The 24,323-nt window shown below is 35.6% G+C and overlaps 1 protein-coding gene across 8 annotated transcripts in view; it reads right to left on the bottom strand.

Moving 5' to 3' along the window:
- Positions 1–357: 357 nt before the first annotated feature.
- Positions 358–24,323, bottom strand: part of ADGRB3 (adhesion G protein-coupled receptor B3) — a 735,954-nt gene continuing 711,988 nt past the window's right edge. For all 8 annotated transcript variants that reach the window (XM_023592015.3, XM_058306936.1, XM_004469489.3 and 5 more), the window contains 3 exons: positions 16,915–16,950; positions 6,950–7,054; positions 358–1,164 (listed from right to left, as the gene is read on the bottom strand). In XM_023592015.3, the coding sequence (XP_023447783.1) occupies positions 976–1,164; positions 6,950–7,054; positions 16,915–16,950 (330 nt within the window). In that variant the 3' untranslated portion in view covers positions 358–975. The remainder of the gene's footprint in view (positions 1,165–6,949; positions 7,055–16,914; positions 16,951–24,323) is intronic.

The raw sequence follows: 24,323 nt of genomic DNA, 5'->3' as shown, positions 1-24,323 counted from the left end.
AGTTAAAATAAACATTTTCCCTGTATATTTTTTTGTATGGTAACTTACTGTTTTCTACTAGTTGCCTTTTTTTTGGTCAAAAGATAGAAAAACATAGTATTTATGTAAGAGAATGATGGCAGCAGACTTCTGACAAGTCCCATTTACATGGTACATTGTTCCAAAGAGTGTCTGAGTAGAAAATACAGAAGCACTATACAAACCTACTATTACATTTGAGAAATCATTAGCCTCAAAGGAATAATATTAGTATGCTATTAAAACTGTGAATACATTTCAGTATCTGCATTAAAATAAACTTTATAAATATGTGAATTCCTGTTCAACAAATCCAAAATAAATTGCACTAAAACACTGTTATGTAGACAAAAGTTTATTTACACCATACAACATTTTAAATATTTTATACACAGCTGCAGCAGAGAAAGCTACTCAGAGCTTTCTAGAGAAAACTGCAATAATAAAGATGTGAAATATATTATTCATATAAAAGTGAGATTATTACTTTATTGCATTTAAAGCAATGAAGAATGTAGCTCAACAAACATTCATTTAATGACAAAAACTTTGCTTTTATATTATAAAGTAAAAAGTGTAGTAATGGCCAAACAGACTGTTATAAACTTTAAAAACTGCATAAATATATACATTGTGCTTCATGGTGAAGTTTTTGAAAACTAAACCATATGAAGCGGTTACAACATGAATCGTTGCTTGAGGTTTATCTATAAAGATTACCTTACAAATCCATTCCACGGGTACTTACAACACAGGATGGTCAGAACTGTACACCTGGTCCTCTCTCACTAGCCTGACCAGTGAGAAGTTACCATACGAAAACACCACTGACGTTTGGCACATGAAGGTCCTGACATGGGATAGTCACACCGTCCAGATAGAGCTGTCAGGCTTCCCCAGTCATAAGTGTCAGTGCAATAAATTGTTTTGTCTCCCCCTCAATCCTTTTTGATTTTGTTAAACTTCTGTTTGAAAGTCACCCTCTTGCACATCCAGGGGCAAATTCAGACACTTCTCCCACTCTGCTGGCCTTAGTTCCAGAGCATCCTTTGCCTCTGTATCTAAGACATTGATTGTGGTATAATGTTGGTATTCACTGGGGTTTTTGAAAGTGTCCCATGGATTCTTGTTTGGTGTTGGGTTTTCCTATTGGGGAGAAAAAGAAGAGAGCCATTTATTTGATGACTAAGATCTCTGGTTGGAGTTTTCAGGAGGAGAATATGTTTGTAAGTGTTATCCAGTCTATGTGATTACAGAGATGATTTGAAATTGTAGCCAGCTGCAGGAAATAGCCTGGATTTTAGTTTTCTTTCATTGAACCAACTGATGAACACCTTCTCCAAGTTATCCTAAATGTTCCCAGGAATCAAAGAAAGTGAATAATATTATAAAACATAAAGTAGATCATATTTTGTTGGGTGGACATCATGTTAAATGTCAGTATGGCTGTACATTCATGTGGGAGGGACAGTATAAGTCACTGCTAAAATTAAATGTAGAAAATTTAAATATTGTGGCATAATTTTGGTAGGAGAAATAGAATTTGAGAATATTTAATGGTTCAGTTACTTAATAAGTAAATAATTATCCAAACTGGCAGGATTTTTGCAAAACAGAATTTTAGGTCACTATTTTGCTCAATTTTTCTTAATAAATTACACTTTTTGGAGTCTATAATACTTCTCTATTCCCTTGATTGGTGATGTATTTTTTATGCTATACATTCCCCATAATTTTCTATATATTTTAGTGGCACACCAATTTAGCAAAAATTCTTCCCTCAAAGCCCATGTTTGTTTGTTATTGTTGTTGTTTTGGCATACATACCCAGCAATACAAGAGGGTCTTTGAAACTATCCACAAACTGTCATTCCTTACTATGGTTCACTGCACATGCCTTACTATTATTTAAGTTTCAAGATTTGCCTAATCACGACCCCACTTAGACCAGACATCTTGTAAATATGGGTAGACTCCATTTGAGGTTTCTATAACCTGATATTTTGCCAAGATTTAGCAGGGGCTTTGCTTTATTTTAAATAAATGTTTACAGATTTTTGTAAAGTGAAAAAATGTGAATGGGATAGATTAAACTGAGTATCATCAAAGAATGAGAATGAAATAATAACTGAAAGCTTCTTGGAAAAAAGAAGTATACACCAAAACAACCAGTGGGTGACAGATGGGTTCAAAATTATGAAAAGGGTTGATTAAAACTGAATTTATTTATTTTTGTAAAGGGAAAGACTGAGTAGAAACTGCCATTTTCCCACTGGTCTGGGTTCTAAGTTCAATAAGTTAATCGTTATTCATGAATAAGAAAATTGAACTCCATTTCTCTTAATAATGTTTCTACTTTTAATTTTATTCCAAGAAAATCTAGCAATCTTTAAAGGGGGGTTTCTCTTGAAAAACACTACATTTTAATTTCTATTAGCTCTTGATTTTCATCCTTTCAGATTATTAAAATGGTTAAAAAACCTAATATTTCTTTTTTTATCATCATTTCTCATGCTAGAATGTTAGGTTTAGTAAGACTACTATATTTGTTGAATGTTCGCTTCCCCACTAAACCTGGCATTTAACTGTTTATAATCAGCAGGCGAAACATACAACAGGTTCTTGAATTGTTTTCTGGGTCCTACTCAGTATATTAAATATGATCTCAAGATAAGTTTGTTAAAAAAAACAGCTATGGGTAAGCAAAGAAGAAAAATCTATAGAAATACCTATTATAGTTAGACATTAAATTACTAAAATCCTCAATATAGTATATGTTCTCACCATTTATTAGCCTTAATCATGAAGGGGCACTCAAAAGAAAAAAAATAAGAAGTTAACTTTTAGGATATGAGCAGATTAATTCTGCTTTAGTCTAATAAATTCTCATGAATCATTTTGTATTATCATGAACTAACTCTTTCTCTCCATTCTTTTTTCATTCTCTCTTTACTTGCCTCCCTTATAGCAATATTTATTTATGTGTTCCTTTGTGCTGGATGCTGTATTCAGCCTCAGTGAGACAAAGTGATAAATCAAATATGGAAATCAGAGTTGTCCACTAAAAAGCATAGATTAAAGCCTGATTTGAATCCCAGTTCCTTCACTTCATAAGAATGTGACTTTGAACAATTTAATTAATTTCTCTGAACCTCAACTTTAATATCTGCAAAACAGGGATATGCTTTGTATTATGGGCCAAAAGAGTTGGCAAATGATGCAGATCGATATTTTCCTTGTGGGGTTGCAAAAATTAAAAAATGTGGAGTAGCCTAGCATAGTGCCTGGAATTTAATAATTGCTCACCATGTAGTAATCATACTATGTAAGGTGCTTCTAGTTAATAGAACATATAAGATTTATTTATTTATCTCATCTATATAACTATTTATGATCAAGGAAAAGTGCTAAGGGAGTTACAGGATGGAGGGATGACTCTTTTGTGGGAAGCACATAAACCTTTCTAAGAAAAGTGATATTGGACTAGCATAGGATGGGCTTGATCTAGTAGCTGCACAGAGAAGGAGGTAAAAATCCAGATAGTATGGGGCTGGAAAACTTTGGGAAGAATAGCCAATTTATGTTAGTTGGAGTGAAAAATCATAACAGAAAAAACAGATGGAAGGTGAACTGGAATCTGATCATAAGAGGCTCTGAATGCCAGGCTACTACTTAATTTGGAATTTATTTTGTAGGCAAGAGGGAATTGTTGAATGTTTTGGGTCACTACAGTGACCTGGATCATCAATCATCAAATGAACGTTTCACTGGTGTGACCTCTGCTGAATCATGTCCATACAGTGATCTTATCCATCTTAGACAAGGGCTGTGTCTAAAGGAAATTTCTGGGAATCCTTAATTTGACAGAAAAGTTCAATTAGTTCAACCCTAAAAGGATTCAAAAGTCATGTAAAGGATAGTTCATTTACTTGAAAAAGGGGCTCCTGAATTTCTAAGATCAAGCTCCATGGATACATGAACTCAAATGGCTACTTTTAAATTGTCAGAATTATCTTAGATCTTAATTCAAAGAATATTATTCAATTAGTAAATGAAATGACTGCATTTCTGAGAGAGTCTAATAGCAGTAATAAATTAATTCAGATAAGGTTGGCTTCATTGTTGATCTTCTATGGCATCCCATTCCCAGATGAACTGTGGTTCTCGCCATTGTTCAGAAATGTGTGGGCACCCGTGTGGGCAGAGGACCCAGCTTCTTTAGTGAAGAACTACTGCATCCAGCAATTGGAGTGGGAGCGGGAACTGTAGGTGGTCAGTGGAGGGTGCCCACAAGCCACTGATCTTCCTGTCAGGTTGGGTGTGACATGAAAGGAGCCTGCAGACTCTCCTGTAGAAAAGTGTAACATTTTCCAATGATCCAAATGAATGGTAAACGGTGGAAGGGCCCAAAGGTTCACTGCACTTAAAAGTGAGAGCTATAGAGGCTGGAAAAGACTTCAACGGAGGCCTGAATCTTATGATTAAAAAATAAGTATAAATTTCTGAATTTGTACAATTGTTTTTTGTTTGTTTATTTTTTGAACTCTTGTACAGAATAGAGGAAATATAGCTAAAGTGAAGCATGTGTGATAAAGTCCTAATAAATTATAAATTCAAGATAAGCCAACACATTATGAGGTCTCCAAAAATGCAAATATGATGATCTTAAACTTGCATCAGCAGCAATAGAATATTCAGATGAAGTGTTAGCTAAATATGAAAATTCAGAGCCACCCCAAATATGGCAAGGCTGCCTAAGCATTTCCCATAGCTGTCTTCTGATAGACAAAACCCCCTTTCATTGCCCTCTTTTTCTTCCTCTTTCTTTCCCTTTCGTTGTTCTCCCCTCCCTCCCTTCTTTCCTTACTTTCTTCTTCCACCTACTAATATTTGGAGACAAAGCAAAAGAGAATGGATTTATTAAAAAATAGCAAGCTGTTCAGGGGAAAGAAGTCTGATCTGGGAATGGTTTGTGAGGTATACTCAAAGTAATAGAGCTCTTTCTCTGGATATTGTTAAATGATGCCTTTCTTCTACAGTGTAACTTAAAAATGCTGTCCTGCCTAGAAACAGGGTAATGGGCTAAATAGTCTCTTGGTTTTCCTTCAGTTCCTGAAATTCTATTATACTACATAATTACTATCATTTGTAGGGCTAGGCAGGTGTTGTGATTTAGTAGCCAGTAAAAAAAGGGAAAACACTTTGAGGTGTTTTTTTTTAATCATTCTCCATTCAATTTTGCAATTTTTCATTAGCAAAATGCCACTACAAATTATGTGACTGAATTAAGGATAATGAACTCACTCACATGGTCATTAATAATCAAAATTGAATAAAGGACTCCTGTTTTGTTTTGTTTTTTCTGTTCTCAGATATTTAGGATAAGTCAAGCAGCAATGACAACTCTATCCTCCCCAGTGGTAAATATTTACAAATCTTTTCTAGAAAAGGCATGCTGCTGCAGAGATGTAGTATAATTAGTAGACTATTTAGGTTGCCAGGAAACTGTGATACAGATATTTGTACCATTAATGATTTAATACCCAGACCATACAACAAGGGGAAATTACAATCATATTATTACAGACAGCCAGATGAATCTGTTGCATAAGCCTTTCTGATTTGTATACAAAACCTCCCTCTATCTTCAAACAAATGAAGTTTCTTCAATTTATTTCAACGTTAGCTTTTGATATTCTAAAATGAGTAGCTGGTGCGTTCAGGTCTAATCTCAATAGTGTAATTCTCATTTGCTTGTGAGGTGGAAATTAATGACAATATTTGGAGGAGTAGCTGGGAAAGAATTCCTTGCTCACATTTGAAGGGTCTTTATATGCCCAGCATTGTTTCTGTGATAGAAATAATGCATGATCCTGCTTCAAGGAAGAAAATAGACTGGTCTATACATGGACTATTTACAGACCAATTAAGAGTTAAACTGTATAGAATTTCTTATAACCTTCATTTAACCAATACTGGTTGAACCATATCCAGCATTATATTAGTACTGAGAGGAATAAAAGAAAAACACAAAGATATAACAATTCTTGCTATTCGTAAGCTAATGTCACTGATCAGGAAGCTAGGCTAAGATTTGTAAGACACATAGGGAAGAATCACTAGAGTTAGAATGTGATCAAATATCACGTACTGGAGAGCAGTGTGTGTGTGTATGCGCGCGCGTGTGTGTGTGTGTCAGTGCTCTAGATGTTGAGTGGAGGGGCAGGAGAAAAAGGTTGCAGAGTGTATGAGGCAAAGAAAGAGCACCAGATTTGGAATGAAGATTTGGAGTTGGATGACTGCAGAGTCCACTTCTTAGTGCTGAGCTTCAGCTTCCTAACCTGTGAAGTTCCCTATCTGCTTCTGAAAGTATTGTGAGGACCAAAAGATGCATATTAATTAGTTTTGTGTACTCAAATTAGGAGGATGAAATTGAAGTTTAGATATGTATACCTAAACTCTTAACACAAAATATGTGATTCTCCTGGAGACACAAACATACTCCTCTGGTTTTAGGTAGCAACTTAATATACATAAAATAACTACGTTTTATGGCTTTACATGCCAGGCATTCAAGTAAACACAAGAAAATTGGTCAACTATTTGAACATTTGAATGGACTGAATTTTAACTTTGATGCTAAAATGGCCAGATGAAGGTAACACATTTTTAATATACAATTACTTCTAATTAAAGTTTATAAATGCAGACATCTGGAGTATGAAGAAAAATGTTTTAAGAGTCTATCATTCCTAATTTGTGTTCCTTACCAGCCATTCCCAAATGCATTTTGTAGGGTTTATTATTTTTTCTATGTGTGAGAGTCTTGAGTTACCAAGATGATTAGGAGCTCCTGGAGGGCAGGGATAACACCCAGTAACACATACCAGCGAGCGTGGCACCAGGCACTAATGAAGCAAAGCATACTTACCATACTGCTTGTATTTGGTATATCCCGAAATCTGTCCAAAGTTTGAAATTTCTGATTTAGTTCCTGAAACAGTTCCATATGCCTTTTTCTTGTATGCATGACCTTCTGCAAAAGAGAACGGGATGGTTTTCACTCCTAATTTGATTTATGCACTAAAAAAAGAGATTTAATACTTTTACTTTACTAATAAAGGAAATCAAGTATGGCAGGAACCAGAAGGTCCCAGAAGATGCCATAAATGCAAATGAGGTGCACTACTCCTTGTCTCATATTCAGCACTTCTTGGAAATGAAGAATTGGTTTTTTTCTTTGACTTACAAGATTACCAAAAAAATAGTTTTCTCTTGTGGTTGCATTAAAATGTAGCAGTCATCCTTGGGTAAGATTTTCATCATTCAAAAGTTAAAGCTGCTTTACAAAATTGTTGCAATAAAAAAAATGTTTAAAATTTGGACTTGTAAACCACCCAAGTTCCTTAATGTTCATCATGGGAAATATTACTTTTTTATGTTTTATTTCTATAAACACTAAAATCCTAGCTGGTTGTACTAAAGTGGGAGCAAAATCCCGGACACTGCCATTAAGACTGACTCAAAGCACCCAAGTGTCTTAAATATATGTGGGATCTAAAACCTTGCACTTTCCATGTGAATAATGATTGACTTTCAAAGAAGGAAAATCTGACCCATAGGTTTCATATATTTGTTTACTAGATGGTACAGATTCTTAACAATTAGGGTTCAGGGCATAGATTGTGAAGTAGATGAGCTTCTAAAATCACAGATACAAATATATTAATGCCGTTCATCCCTGGTTAAACTCTTCACTCCCAACTCCATCATAATGCAAAAGTCATAAATAAAAATCACCTTGGATAAGTATCACAGACTGAATCTTTTTCTATTATAGAACATTTAAAAGAGTGCTAACAAAGAATTAGATCAGTACTCTGGATATACAAGTGTTATTTTAAAGGAGAAAACATCTTTAGATTTAGATTTTTAAAAATTAAAAATCAGTATTTCAGTTATTACCCAAGACTGTGGTTTCATGCTTGTGTAAGATTTTATAGCATTTTTAAGCATATGCTTCATAAGACACTGCTCATGTGGACTGTAACGGTTAATTATATCCATGTCTAAATTGTGATTTGAATGCTTAGTCCATTCTTTTAATTACCAAATAGTTCTAAATGTAGGGTTTGTTTTGAAAAAGAAATATATCTTTGGGGGATCTATTATATCTACTTTTCTTCTAAAAAGACACTTGTGGTGAATACATAACTCTTTGAGAAAAAATATAAAGGTCAAAAAAGAAATGCACATTTAATCTTTAGCATATTAACAAAGGCTTACTCTCTTCTATGCTAACTTTAATTTCCTATATTCAATGAGTTTATATCTAGGCAGTAATTTGTTTAGCTAATTTCTTCTATTTTCATTAATTTACTTTTATATGAGATAAAACTGCCATTTTAAGTCTTGCATAATCAGATTACTCCCATCTTTGCTCTCCTAGCTCTAGGAATTGCCTGTGGAAGAATCAGGTGTTTGAGGACTAGAATGTGGCCACATTACTCATGATAGGGGCAAGAAACATAGCATGCAATTATAGAGTGATTAACTCCCCATCAGTTTTGGGGCGAGTACAGGAAACAGATCTGCAGGATTTACAGAGAAACACCAGGCAAACATAATTTGACTAGGGATGGTTGGTGGAGATTTATGAGAGGGAGGATTTGCATAAGTAACTCAATGGAGGGATTCTGAGGACCATGCAGCTGGCAAGCATAATGCAGTGCAGTCTATCCTTGAAGAAACAAATACTCCCATATAGGACCAAGTCCTAAGAAGATACCAATTAAAATATAGCCTTGTGTCACAAGGGGTAATTTTCTTTATATTTATAATAGAACAGTGACTCTGGCTCTAATCCACAAAATGTGTTTTTCATAGTTCTGTGCCTTTCATAGTATGCATTTTTCTTAGTTACAAATGGAGTTACTTTCTTCTGGGGTACACTAGGAATGATACTGTAACACTGATAATTCTTTAGGAATATTTCATTCTGTCATTTAATACATATTGTTGAGCCCCACATATTGTGCTTGATACTGGGGTAACAAAGTTGCACATTTTCTGCTAACTCCCTGCCCTCTTATAGTTTAAGGACAAATTGAGGACAGAGGAAGTAATCGAATAATAACTCAAATAAATGCAAAATTATAACTGTGATGAGGAAAACCAATAGTGCTCCTATGAGAACAAGTAAAAGGAGTATTTGTTAAGATAAGTCCAAGTGAGCTGGAGCCCCAACTTTTTACATAGTCATATTTGAGTTGAAAATTCTCAAATCAGTTATTCTCCTGATCTTATTTATTTTCTTTCTTCCTTTTTCTAGAATCCAGACAATTTCTAGTTCAATTTTCAACCCTATACCTGAACCTATTCTCCATAATGAGATCTTTCCTTTTCGAAAACAAGAAACTTACTCTCTTCGAAGGTAGCTGATACCATTGGCACAGCTCACTTGTTTTGAGGTAGGCATCTGATGCTTTTGTCTATGCAACCTCAATTTACCCTTCATCATATGAGAAGACCCCAGGTTTGCTTTGGGGAGGTATAGTTTCCTAAGTTATTGGAACTGGCAAACAAGTTCCCTACCATCCCCTTCCCAAGAGGTGACTTATTCTATTTCCTTCCAACAAAAATCTCTTTTGTTTGACAGTCAAAGTCACTCTGTGTCTCTTGCAACCAAATACCTCTATTAGATAAAGGACATTTAAAGAAGCAAGCCAAATGTCACTTATGTCCTATGGAAAAGAAGATATACCTACTGGTTGGAATTTTTTAATCATATTCTTAGCGAATGGGTAGCCCTGATTCTGAACTGAGTTGATTGTATTTTGAGGAGTTGGATTGCTAGGATATACTAAGAAATATACAAGTTAATATAAAGTTATGGTGCACACTGATCTTATACAACAAAAACACGTTCTGCAAGATTCTACATAGGTTCATGAAAGCTATTTTGAAAAATAAAGTTCAAGGATTCTGAAATGAATGTGGAAGTGGATGAAAAAATTGGATGCTGAAATTTGGGGCCTTTCCTACTTAAAAACATTAATTGCAGATACATCGTCATGCCAGATAGTCATTCTAATTTGAAATTGCCACATTGACACAGCCAAAAATCACCATAGTAATGATAGCCTGGTGGTTCTGGCAGAAGTGTCACATTAGAGCTGCCAACCGACAGCCTGCAAATCTGTCATGGGTTCAGTTTGATTTTCCATGTAGGATTCCTTCTTCCTAGACTCGAATAATACTTCTTCCAGCCTTTACAGCGGGGAAGGTTCCATCAACCAGAAAGTCAACATCACAGCAAGCACTGAGGAGTTTCTAACCCAGCAATGTTCTGGGATCAAAGCTTAGCCAAAGTTGTGTTGGTAATTATTAATTTGCAGCGTTTCTTCCTTTGATAGTCTTAACTACCTAATTAGAAGTTTTCATGCTTATAAACTTTATTGGTTCACTTCAATGGCTATTTATGTATCTTTATTGACACTTGGGTTTATGCTTTTCACTTTTTTGTGACTTGAAGAACCTGACTCCTGTGAAGAACTCAATTAAGAACTCAGATTTCTAAAATCTTATCAAGATGATAAAACTCTTAACTCCTGGGAATTCTCTGTTTTAAAAATCTAAGTTATATTCTGATAGGTGATCTCCATAAAATTGAGGTGCCTGTCAAATATTAGTCATTTTTACAATAAAGATAAATGCTTGGTAATGTTCCCTCCTATTTAGATTAATATCATTCAAAATTTTTGAAGCTGTGTATGAAACCTCAACCTGAGAGGATCATCAGTCTGCACAGAAATATACTCTTTTGTATGGCTTATTTCAAAATATGACCCTTGTCTTTCATTTTATACTGTAGTAACTCAAGGGAGACAGTCTTTGCAATACTTAATTTGTAGATAGAGAAAAAGTGACAAGTTGTGAAGCGCTTTCATGATATTTCAGATGTTTTTGATAAAAACGAGGATGCAAAGAAACGTGTACACCTTGAGCATCTATTGTATCCCAGGTACTCTCCTAGACACTTTATGTAAAGGGAGCACATCTGGATCTGGACCAACTTGGGTTTCAAGCTCAATTCTATTACCTGCAAGTTACATGGTTTGAGGCAAGGAAGTCAATCTCCTACTAGTCCCAGTTTCAGCAATCAGATTTGCCTTGCATGATGGTTTTGAAGATTTAAAAAGGGATGCAGAGCAGATAAGAGCCACTTAAGAAATGGTTTTCTTAATCCTCATGGGAAATGTGGGAGGTAAGAAGCATTATCTCCACTGTACTGACTGGGAAATTGAAGCTCAAGGAAGTTAAGTAAGTTTCCCAAACTTATAGATTTGGTAAGAGACCTAGATTTTTTTTCTGAATCAAAAGTCAATTTTCTTTGCCTGCATTGATCTTAGGTGTATCCCATCAATCAAGCTATTATACTGGCTCCCCAGATTCAGGGAACATCCTCTTTTAGACTATTCAAGTTTGTGATTATGCCTTGTTCAGATGGAAGAGGAGACGGAATAAATCAGGGGGAGTAAGTGCCTTCAGGAGTGAACTTGGATAGCTTTGGCTAGTGACCTGTAACCATCCCATAATACTGAAATTATCTTTTTCAGGTCTGGTCTTCATACCTTGTCTCTGAATACCTCAGTGGCAGGGACTTAATTGTCTTTGTATCCCCAACATCTAGTGTAATGTTTGCCAATTGGCAGGTGCTCAATAAATGTTTACTGAATGAATGAATGAATGAATAAATGAATGAAATGGCATAGGTATATAGACCAAGGAAAATGCCTACAACGTGAAAGGACATCAAAAATATTGTTTTCCCTCCTACACAAGAGGTCTCCCCACTAGAAGGAAATTTCAATTTAATGTCCCAAAACTGGTGTGCTTTATAATTCTTCCATCTCCTTTAGTGCCTGCTTTCCTTCTATGATTTTATGGAACTCTCTTCTTTTTTAATACAACTGTTTTATAAAGGGTCAATGGGTGGGCATAGAATAACTGTTTCCCTAACTCTGGGAAGGTTTTCACTTCTAAATTCTGCAGTATGTGTGAACCACAGAGTTGGGTTTTCTTTAAGTCTGAATTCTAGATAAACGAGGCTTTACCATATGCAGACTTTTAGAAATGGAGAAATTATTAGAGAAAATTGGGGAATCTCCTGACCATAAACTTTAGCGTATGTGTCCTGAAAATTGTGTTGATGAGGAATTAGAAACCACTCTGCCTGAATTACCTTTTCCAGCCTCAGAATTTTTTGCACCTATACTGCCATTGTTCATATTCAGTGGGATAAAACCGTGGTCATTTTTTCCCTCTTTACTGCTTTCCATATGTGTCCTCTCTCCAGAGTGGCCTGTTCAGTGCTAGCCTGAAGTATGTATCAAAGTTTGTATTAAGAAAGCAATGCACAATATGGGAATTAATCTTAATTCCTAAAGACCTATTGTAGGAGGGGAATAATTTCAGTACCCAGTCTTGGTCAGAGTCCCACTGTCTCCATAAGACAGACATGTAGCTCCCAAGAAGGTTGTCTGACATTACAGTGTCTATTTAACTTTCAAATACATTTCTATTTGAATAAATAAGTACCCACTGCTTACGAGAAACTAGAAAAGGGGTCTGAGAAAATGGAATGAGATACATATTTTTATTTTGTCATGTCATTCAAGAGTATACTTGGTTGCAAATACGTAATTTTTTCAGCTGTTTAACTTCAGTAATACAGAAAAGATGGATATAGCCTAAGATTGGGTTGCTCGAATTTTCCTCCCAAAGTGCCCTGAATGCCTAAAGAGTGCTGCAGTCTGTGAACAAAGCAGGAAGGGGCCTATTGTGAATGAGTCTAAGGGTTTATATTTAGAAATTAATACAATTTTTTATCTTTTATGTCCTAATTTAGCTGTGTTTGTAGTAATATAAAATTTATATAAAATAACATTTTATATGACTTTACTATGCTCCTCCAAATATTCCAATAAAAACTCAAGTTCCCAGACAACTGGACCAAGATTATGCTGAGTCTGTATTTTCTTGTGTACCTTCTTTCCTCCATAACCCCACTACACACATACACATCTGAGAAGCATGGGTTTAATAGATACTTGGGGCTCATCAATAACTTCAAAGAAACATTCTAAAATGTGAAGAGACTACATGGTTCTTAGGCGTTGGGGATTGAATCATGTCCACATGGTCCTGTGGGTGTGAACCCATTTATAAATGGGACCTTGAAGGTGTTATTGAAGTGTGCCCAAACCAAACGAAGGTGTTCCTTAATCCAATATTGCTGAAATCCTGTAAGAAAAGGAAATTGGATACAGAGAGAGAGAGAGAAGCCACGGGAGATGCAAGCAGCTGGAAGTCAGTGGAACCCAGACGAGAAAGAGGATCATACCATGGCATTGCCATGTGACAGAGAAGCCAAAGAACATCAATTATTGCCAGTCAGACAGAAGATACCAATCCCTGGAGGAGGTAAGCTTTCTAAACTCTGAAACTGTGAGCCAGTAAATTCGCTATGTTGAGCCAATCTGTTGTATATTTGTTTTAGCAGCTAGGAAACTATAGCACCATGAAGAAATGAGACAAGGTTTATCCCCATGTTTTTTGAAGAGTGGGTAAAAATAAATACCACTCTTTCCATATATTTTTTTAATATGGAATAGATAATATATTTTAGTTTCAGAATGAATGTCTGTGATTACTTTCCTAGGAATTCCTTGAGTTTTCTCATCAACCAAAACAGACAATTTAACCTATCTCCTCATATTTCAGTTGTAATCTCATCTCATAATAGGCAATTTAAACTCCCAAGTATGAAAATGGAACTCATCCTTATCAATGCCTCCTTGATCTCCCTGGTTCTGTTAATGGTACTAGCAGAAACTCAGGCTCAGCACTGCAGTCATCTTTTTCTGCTCCCTTACCCTTTCACCCTATGTTCAGTTAAGAAACAAATCCCATAGATGACTCTGCAATGTCCCTTTCTTCCCTTTCTTTCCCTACAGAAGTGGGTCCTCTTTACTACTTTCCTAGACTAGTGCCTACTAATTAGTCTTTCAACTTCCTCTTTCATCCTCCTACAATCAATCCTTTCTATTACTGTCAAATTCCTCTTTCTAAATCCCAGGAAAAATCATTCCTTACTAAAAACAAACAAAATAAAACACAACAGAAAATCTTTAGCAACTTTTAGTAAATTAGGTAAAAACTCCTCCCTGTGGGTTTCTAAATTACCTACAACGTCTCTCCTTTCTTTCACAGACCTCATGTTTCAGTGAAGTTTGACTTCCTTCCTGTTTCTTAAATATACCACACATTAGCAAATCTCCATGCCTTTTCCTCTTTCTGGAATTTCCACCTACGATGTCCACTTCCTTTACCAGCATATCTTTGAAGAATCACCTCCACAGTTGTCCATTTTTCTATGCTAGTCTCTGTCCCAACTCAGATAGAGTGTTCTTTAATTTTGTCAAAGTAAACCAGATAGAAAAATAATTCAATATTTTATCATTCATTCAACAAAAATACATTGAACACTTATTGTACACTAGGATCTCTTATTGGAACTGAGAATACAAATTCAGTAAGGGATCTGATCATGGAATATAGGAATATCACTATGGTATACTTTCTAGAAAGCAAAAAGTATTGTTTCTTCATTTCATGACTAGTCAGCCATTTGCTCTATATGTTTCAGGAATGCAATATTGTCTTGGAGATTGGCTACATGGAAAGGTATGTTCCAGAAATATAATATTAACTATATGCAAGGTTTCTAAAGACATATCAGTTGGCAGAATATTATTGTGTACAGACTCTATGAAGTATGGTGAGGCTAATGCCTGAAGGGAAGATGCTTCCAGGAATCCAAGAAACAATGTTTGCCAGTGGTAAGTTGTCTAAATTGAAGGCGATTGAGGTATGTGTATGCCGGGAAGCTTGATGTAAGCTAAAGTAATTCAGATTCTTCCTCAAGGACCATCCGCAAAGTGCAACTTGATCGTATTGAAATTCACTAGTGTTTAAATCTGGCAATATTTTTTTTTTGGACACAACCCATGAGATATCTGCCATGTAAATGTAGTTGCCCATGAGATGAAGGGGAGTAGCACTAAGCTGTTCCTGAAGAAGAAATAGTACCTCGAAGTAGCCCCCACATCAAATTTTAACACCTAAAACAATCATGAAATAAATATAGTAATTAAAGAGAAAAATGCTCAAGGTTTTTAATGTGTAACTCCTTTCCATTACCAGAAAACATTTTGATAATACTCTGGTTATATGTGTGCAACAGTAAGTGTGAGAAGAAGTACCAGCTGAAGGAAACTCGCTACTAGTTACCATAGAGAATATATAAAAAAAGAACAGTTTTCTAATGCTCCAAATGACACAGTATGATTAGAAATCTTTTCAGTGCTTGTGATTACGTAACTGTGGATGGCTGCACTGAGGCTTAATTTTAGATCTAGGTTTTTACTATATTTTGTCACTGATGCCTAGGGAGTAATTCCTGCTTCCTTTCCTTTGTGTTAATATAACAACTTACTGATTTCAAGACAACAAAAATATACAGCATTTTCCCCCATTTTGGGCTACCTGAAGAATTAATAGAAGAAAAAACTAAATAATCACTGAAAAGTTACTAAAGGATCTAAAGATTGCTGAACATTTTCTATTAGAATTTTTAAGCTAAAAGTTACGATATAATGAAATTTTTATCTCATATCAGGTTGCTACAATTAAGGCTGCATCTTTATTAAAACTTGCTACATAATCATCTAGGCCAGGTTCTTTATCATTAATTTGTATCTTGGCGTCTGAAATATAACTGAGTACAACCAATTCTCTTTAGACCCTGTTCAGGGTAAAACCACAGCTTGTTCACTATTGTAGTACATAAAATCCAAAAAGCCTCAATTCTGAGAGATGATATACACTGCCAAGATATAATATCCATCTATATAATGAAATGATTAAATTATGAGTTTTCACATTCTGGGAGGCTCCTGTTATTTTAGAAATATCAACTAAGAGTACTGAGTTCCATGCAGGCATCACAAGGGTACAAAAATGCTAGAGAAATTTATAATGTATTATATTCAATTATGTCAGCAGGCTATGAATCAAAGCCAATTATGAAGATGCATAAGTACATTTTATGTGACGCTCAAACATCATTAATTCTGTGCTTAGCATAAGCTGCTCAAATGGCATGATTTCAGTAATTTCCAGCATCAACATTACAGCATCAATATAATTTCAACATAAATTGGAAAAATGAATATCTTTATCTTGTTCATATCTTTGAAAAGACATTTACTAAACACAGGAGCACAGTGAAGCAACACTTGCTATTGGAATAAGGAATCAGAATGTACCACAGAGAATGTAAATAATAGGATTCGGGAAACAAGGCAACTAAGTCCCCAAGAAATCCTAGCCAACCAGACAAAGAAGCATCACAAGACCACAAGTTCTCCTTAGCTGCCACCTAATAGTAGGTGTCACTGAAGTAAAAATAAGATAATTGTTTTAAATGTGAAAAATCAGGGAATCAACATTTCCACCTCCCCACAAACTGAATGGACCAAGTTCAACTCCTATCATAAACTGCCCACTTGTTTTACTGTTTATAAAATAGATTCCTACTTGTCCTGAAAAATCTCATACAGTTTAGTATACAGTTAAAGCAACTGGAACTTTAAAATTTTTGTCTACAACTAGTTATGCAGCATGAATTTTAACTGAAAAAATGTTTGACTTCTCATTTAATTTTTAAAAGTAGTATCCCTACATAGCTGCAGAAAGCAATATGTTTACATGATTATATATTGGTGTTGAATTCCAGTAATTAAGATTATAAAATAATTCACAGTGACTTACCTCAAAGTCAAGGTCTGAATATCGTGATTTTCTTCTCTATGAGATGTATTTAAAAAGGAAAAAGAAAAATGAATAAATTTGTTTAGTCATTCAAACATTTTCAATAGATAATCCTGCCTCTCTCTGTGTTACACATATTTCCCTCACATAAGAGCATGTGGAAATTTTTATGATTTCAAAATATTCTACTCTCATTACTGGACTTTCTTAAGTTGAAGAATATAAAAATACAAAATATTTCTCATCTTGACCTCTTAACTCTAATTTCTAAGTGAGAAGAGATTTTTTTTCTATGAAAATTCACACAATACTTTCAATCTTGAAAGAGACTTTAAGGCTATCAAAGCAAAACTACAAAAACAGAGGCTTGAAGGTTGCATAGAAAAAATAAGGAAGCCACCTCAAGACCTTCCCACCAACCAACTCTTTGCATTCTTTTCTACCAAATTTTGTTTGTCCCTCTAAGTCCCAAAATTTTATGTGTCTCACCCATAAATGTATGGTCTTTGGTAGTCCTCTATGAAGGGAAAGCCCTTCTAATTGCTTGTTCTTAGGAACTAAAATATTTATCCTAACTCAGTAAAACAAACAACAAATATTCCACATCCCAGCAAAATGCAATGTACCTGTAAATGTCTTGTGTTGTTTCCTCTATGGCTACACTCTGTACACAGTTTCTGAATCTATTTACAGATAACCATGCATTAATAAAATAAAATAATTAGCAGAAGGGCTAATAAAATCAGGAAACATGATTAAAATGAAATGAATGTAATTTCCTGTCAATGATATTAGTGTTGGGAAGGTATTCTTAGAATCTGTTCCACCAGGTCATTGGGTTCTTACACAGTTTAAATATGAAGGGAGAGGTCCAGTAAATGTGGGAAGAGTACTTCAGAATTTTAGAGAATAAAGTCAGTTTCCAATGTAGATTTTTTCCCCCCTCAATTTGACTTTTGTGGTTTGTGTATGGGGGAGGAGTGTAGTGGAAAGAACTTAAAAAATATTAAAAACAAGTCATATATGAGCAGTTGGAAAAGAACATGTAAATCTTTGGGCAAATTTCTTCTGCCTGACTTTTCTTCTTCTGCCATTCTAATACCTATAATCTTAACTGCAATAACCTAAAAGGGAATCACAACCAAGACAGACCGCAGACTCCATTGTAATTGCTGAAAGTTAGGGGAGAAGGAAAGGCAATAATGTAGTTTACTGAAAAATATGACTAAGTTTCAGCAGCTAGAGTCAAAGTTGTCATTATAAAAGCAGAACCTCCCTGTAATTAATCAAATCGCCATAGCATGTTTCAGTAGATACAAGGTAATATATGAAAAGGTTTTCTTTTTTAAAAAAAAGTAACTGAAGGAAAAATTGTGAAATTATTTTGGTGGAGGTGTTTAAGATTGAGAGCCCAGCCTCCAAGAACAGTCAAGGAGAGGGCTGAGGATACTTCTCTATTAAATAGAAACCTTAATCTTGTTTTTTGCTCCTTGTCTCCAACATCACCCAAGGGTAGCCCTAGAGACATCCCAGAAGAAGAAAGGTGTGTGGGAAGACATTTAACCCAGCCCCCTTTCCCAAGTCCCTGCCACTATTGTTATCTATCTGTGCTATATAAAAATTAGGCTTCAACGTACTGCACCACACTTTGCTGCCATATGTTAGACAAAATGTCACTGTTTCCATTCTGTTCTTGGATGCTTCCCCTTTCTGGCACAGTGACTCAGCAGGACATTTTTGTAAGTATATGTTAAGCAAAATTCTTTCCTAATGCAGAAAAATTCAAGCATGGAAACATTTAGTTTTAAGCAATTATTATAGAACATTAGTCATGAGCTTTGCATCCCATTTGAAAATGAAATAGCGAAATCTTTTGAGAAATGTTCTGCTAAATAGAAGAGTAAGAGATCCTTCTGCTGGGGTGCTGAAGGGTTCTCTGTTGCCAAAGGTCATAACAGCCACGAGTTGCCCTGTTGTTTCTGAATTCAAAGCTGTGTTGCCTAAGAAGTGGAAATGTTGATGTATTTGTGTGGCTAAAGGTATCTATCTCAGGAGTAGTAAAATATGGGAACCCAGAAAAACCAGGGACAGATTCTGCTTCTGAGAGACTCTCACCTATATCATTGTGAAATAGGGAAAAGAAAATGGATACACTCCTACAAATAGATCTTTCTCTCTCTTCTATTCAATTTCATTAAAATTAAATTCTAAAACAGGGGTTCTTGCCCTTTTTTGTTCCATGGACCCCTTTGCCAGATAAGAAACCCTTACTAAGTCCACACTATACTGTGTATTATTTAATAAATATATCACATCTGCACTAACACATCCCCACAAGAATAATATTTTTTTGAATTTCAGTTCAAGCTCATGGACCCCTTGTTAAGAACCCCTGTTCTAAAATAAGGGTGTAGCAGAAATGGCAGCCTTGAAGGATAAGAGTAAGGAATAAACACATGAAGAAAACAGATTTTAATTAAAAGAGCCTAAAGATGGGGGCTAAAAAATCAAGCAGGGAAGATTTAAAAAGAGAAAAGTGAAAAAAAAAATTGAGGCAAAAATGAGAGTCCAAGGAAGTAAAAATCTGTTTAACACTGTTAATGTCCCCATTATACTGACCAAGTGTTCTAACCCTTTATAGATTTCAAAGTGCTTTCACATTTGAACATGGTGGCTGCTCTGTGCTATGGTCAAGGGAATATTATTTATCATCCCTATTTTATGAATGAGGAAAATTGAGGACTAGTGGAGTTAAAGTAACTTGGCCACTTCGCCTACTTAATAAGCAAATGAACTGGCATCCAAATCTAGGTCTTTTGACCCCAAACCCAGTGTTTTTTTCACTACAAGATGGAGGGATATTTTGCTGATTGTTACTAGAACTCAGCAAGAATAACATTAAATGACCCAGCCAAAGACTGATGCAGTGGGACTAATATGCTTTTTAAATATAAAGCAAGGCTTTTAAATATAAAGCTTTTACTTATCAATTGAATTTTAAAGGAGAAAAAAGTATCAATATGATAATAATACTAATTTGAGAGAAAATCTGATGTCAATAAAGAATAATCTGTTTGGAGTAAAACAATTTTTAAAACATTGTAATATAGGACAGGTTATAGACAATCTTCACCTCCATGATGTGATACTCCCATTGCAAATCCTAGTATATCTTAAAGAAGTATCTGATGCTGGGAAATGGGTAGTGTAAGGGAAGAAACAGAATTTTCAATTCTGTTCAGTTACTTTATTCCTTCCTTTGTGATGCCACACTCCCCTGGCTTTCTTCTTACTTTGCTGCAGCAACTTCTCCAGACTCCTATGTTGAGTTCCTGAGTTCTTTTATTTTTCATATTCTCTACTGGATGACATAATTCACTACCATGGTTTTAAAGACCACTTCTTAAATCCCATACACACTTTTCTTCTACAAGTCATTTCCATCACAGAAAACGTTAGATTATCTAGTTGGTGAAGTCAGAGACTCAGGAGTTATCCTTGGTACTGCCCTATCCCTTATTTTACACATCAAATCCACCAGTAAATATGCCTGTCCTACCACTGAAACACATCTCAATCCATTCACTCTTCTCCATCTCCACTTTCACTTCTATAGTCAGACACTCTCATCTCTTTACTGGTTTACTTCCTTAGCCTCCCAACCTCTAGCTTTCTGCCACACTCCCTCTCCCACTACCACTGGCCCTAAATATTTTCTTTTTCAAAATTCCCTAACCCCTATGGATGGAAAGAAGGAAACAAGGGAGCAAGGAAGGAAAGAAAGATAGAGAAATGATCATGACAATCTTTTGTTTAAAAGTCTTTATTTGCATTCATAGTTCTATAAATTCCACCAAATCTGGTCTATTTTTCCTAATCCAACTCTATTTTAGGACTTCTCCCCCTTGCAACACAGGTATTCTGATTCTATGAGAATGTGCCAAGCTCCTTCATAGATTAGGATCTCTGTATTTCCAGTTTCCTTTGCCTGAAAGATCATCTTACCCTCAGCTCTTTACGAGCCATGTTCCTTCTCAACTTTTACTTCCTAAGCTCTATATCACTTCAGAAGGATCCAAGAACACCTTATCTAAAGAAGTTTCTCTTTTATTTTCCACAGTTACTGTCTACTACAGGATAGTATATTAGATTATGTGCTCATCTCTCTTTCCCATAGAGTTTATTCTCCATGGAGTGAAGAACCATGACTGTCTTGCTCACTTTCACATTACCAGCATCTAGCAGAGGACCTGGCACAACAGTAGACATCAAAAAAATATAGATGAGTGAATAATGAGCTGCAATAGCACAGCCAACCAAATCCCAAAAGATGTGATTTTTGTTTTTGTTTTGCTTTGTTGTTGTTTCATGAGAATGCTCTGGGAGAATTTGTATAAACAGGTAGATGAGGTGCACAAAGAGAACCATTAAGAGGGACCAACTGGCAGCCAAGGGGTTAAAGACATTTTACAGGAATGCATGTTTATCACTAATAGAAGGAAAAAATTCTTTAGCATGATTTAAGAGTAAGAAAATACATGATGGTAAGAAGCTATTCAGAATAACAGAGTGTATGCATAGAGGTGTCTCTCCATATTTAAGTCTTGTAGAATGATGAATAATTTCTCAAAGGGAATACTTCATTGTTTGTGTCACTGCAAATTAAGCTAGACAAGACACTAGAAGTTTCAAAATAAGGAATAAATTCCACTAACTAATGAACGGCAATGTGATGCCATTAAAAATTTCTGTTGCTGTGTGAGCAAAAAACCCACTCAGAAAGAGAAAGCTTTGATACCAAATACATGCAAAATATCTATGGAAATGAAATCTGAAAATAATTAATTTTTTAAAATGACTTTTGTTTGAGCTACTTTTGTTTGTATGCTGGCATAAAAGACAAAATTCCCCAATCAAGGAACAAAAACAAAGGAGTAAGGAAGGGCACATCTTCATTTCAGGAGAGTTACACAAGAAAGAAATTGAAAAACAAAACAAAACTTTGTTTGCACACAATGGTCAGTTCCATAACAGCTTTTGGGAGTGAGGAAGTTTCCTAGTTCCCAACTGAGGTCATAACATTTTGTCTAATATCCTGACTAATGATTTAGTACAGCATTCAACAGAAATTGAAGGCATCACAATAATGAATTAATAATAATATAACCTTATGTGTGAAGTTATCCTTAAAAATTTTCAAAGGGTTTTCACATACATTATCTAATTTGATCCTAATGACAACTGTAAAGGAGGCAGCTATGATGTGACATTGCAGCTAAAACATTTTACCTTTAAAAACCATTACTCTCAGAGCTCTAAATTTCATGTCCAGAGGAAATCAGGCACACAAAATTTAGCCTAGAATGGTGGCCCTTTCCACTGAGTTACACACTGAGAGAGATTAATTTGAGTATGTCATCATATACAGGTCAGTTTATGCTTAGTCAGAAAAGCTGGAGCAACAAATCTTTCTGTTTTTCATAAAACAATTTTGTAATCTTATATCTAACTCCTTCAGTGATTAAGGCATTTTTTATTAATATGAAAAACATAAGTCAAAATTTGTCTGGGGAATTACAAACCACTTACTGTGTTTACATTTCAGCAAATTGTTTTTACAATAATTCTAGCAATAGAGAAGTAGAGTAACCCTTTAGGTAGCATGAGTTACCCAGGAACTAGCAGGAGAGGAAGCTACTGTTCTCACGCTGGAGGGAGAAAGGGAGATGGTCGGGGGACCTCGACTCCAAGTGGGGGTTAAGGGGATTGGAACCTGGCAGAGCAGGAAGCAGGACAGGAGCTGTAGCTAAAGAGACACAGGATGCAGCCCAAAGCAGAATGGGTGAGAAAGAAATATCTTGGCTTCTTATTTCTACCCTCCAATCTCCTACCATACAGAAGCCTGGATAATTTAGCTTGCAGGAATCAACACTGAGTGGTACAGGATAAAAGGACAAAGCCTGGATCATGTACCAACCTCAAGAGCTTGAGAACGATACCAATTTTCCCCCTTTTGCTCCATGGCCTCTAGTGTTTTATTTTGTTTCTCCAAAACTTGTCATGCACGCAACACATTTTGCTCATTAATTGAAACTTGAATGACTTAGGTGCTAGTGACAACTTCATTGTTTTTAGCCTTAAGCAAAGTAGTTAGAAGACATTTAAGATCTAGAGTCATTGTTGTGAACATTCTACCACATTAATATTGTAATTATCCCATAATTATGGAAACTCTCCATCTGAAAACTTTAGAATTGCTTATTAAGTCACTCTGGAAATGGCAACAGTTTTGAAGATAATATATTATAGGAAAAAAAGAAAGTTTGGGTAGGCTTTTATGCCAAGAATCTTCATACACTTATTCAACTTTTTACACCCAAACTGGTGGTTAACAGAAAAGATTTCCCTGGAGGCTGCAGCCTTTTCTGTATTACTGTTTTCAGGGCTGGGAAGCCTCCCTATTTCTTTGTTGCCTCCTGCCTATTTGAATAAACACTTCTACCCACTCACCGCTCAATTCTCTTTGGCTTCCCTTTCCTCCCCTTCCCTGTTAAGTCAAGCTTACCTGAGGAAATAACCTATCTAATACTCAGATAAAACACTTTAAGTCCTTTTGCATAAAAGCACCGTTTGACTCCCCACTCTTCTTTCCTCTGTATAAAAGGGACCCAAAAATTCTATTTGGGACTCGGTTTTTATTAGAACAGGAGTCTGCTGTGTCCGTGTCTGGGCAGTCGAAATAAACCATCTTCCTTCTCAGAGTTCTCATGTCCTGGCCTTCAATACCACGTACACCTACCTGGCTTCTCTGCACTACATCCCTTCAACCCTTGATTTTCCTGGCTTGTACCATATTCTGTGTGAAAATGGGTAGCTCTTATCCTCTTCTTTCTTTCCTCCATTACTTTCCACCTTGACAAGTTGTGAAAGCCCATTCCTTTATAGGCAACTTCCTGAATTAATATGCATCTTTACATTTTATCCTTGAAAGGAAAATTAGGTACCTGACCTACCTCTGTTGCCCCAGCTCCCCAGGTTGGATGCTCCTGTGGCTCTAACTTCTTTCTCCACTCAGAGGGGGAATAGACTCACATTGTCCCATGACTTAGGCCTCATGTCAAACGTGCCTTCACTCACTTTAATCAATCTCCACATTATCCACTAAGACTCAAGATACCTCCTGGCCATTGTTGATGGCTACTCTCCATGTAGATACTCAAGTCATCTCACTGCTTCCTTATTATTGTCAGAATATCATTTTCCCCACTGGTTAACTCTGCGGATACATTCTGGCAGAGTTGATAACTCCAGCTGACAATGCAGCTATCTGCTCAAAGAGAATGCTATATCATGGACTTTTTCTTCTTGATCCACAGTTCTCACTTAGAAATTTGTTGGTAGTATGCCTT

This window comes from Dasypus novemcinctus, chromosome 11, assembly GCF_030445035.2.
Source record: "Dasypus novemcinctus isolate mDasNov1 chromosome 11, mDasNov1.1.hap2, whole genome shotgun sequence".
NCBI classification, from domain to species: Eukaryota; Metazoa; Chordata; class Mammalia; order Cingulata; family Dasypodidae; genus Dasypus; species Dasypus novemcinctus.
Note: the sequence above shows the minus strand (reverse complement) of the source record. Positions and strands in the feature narration are given on the sequence as shown.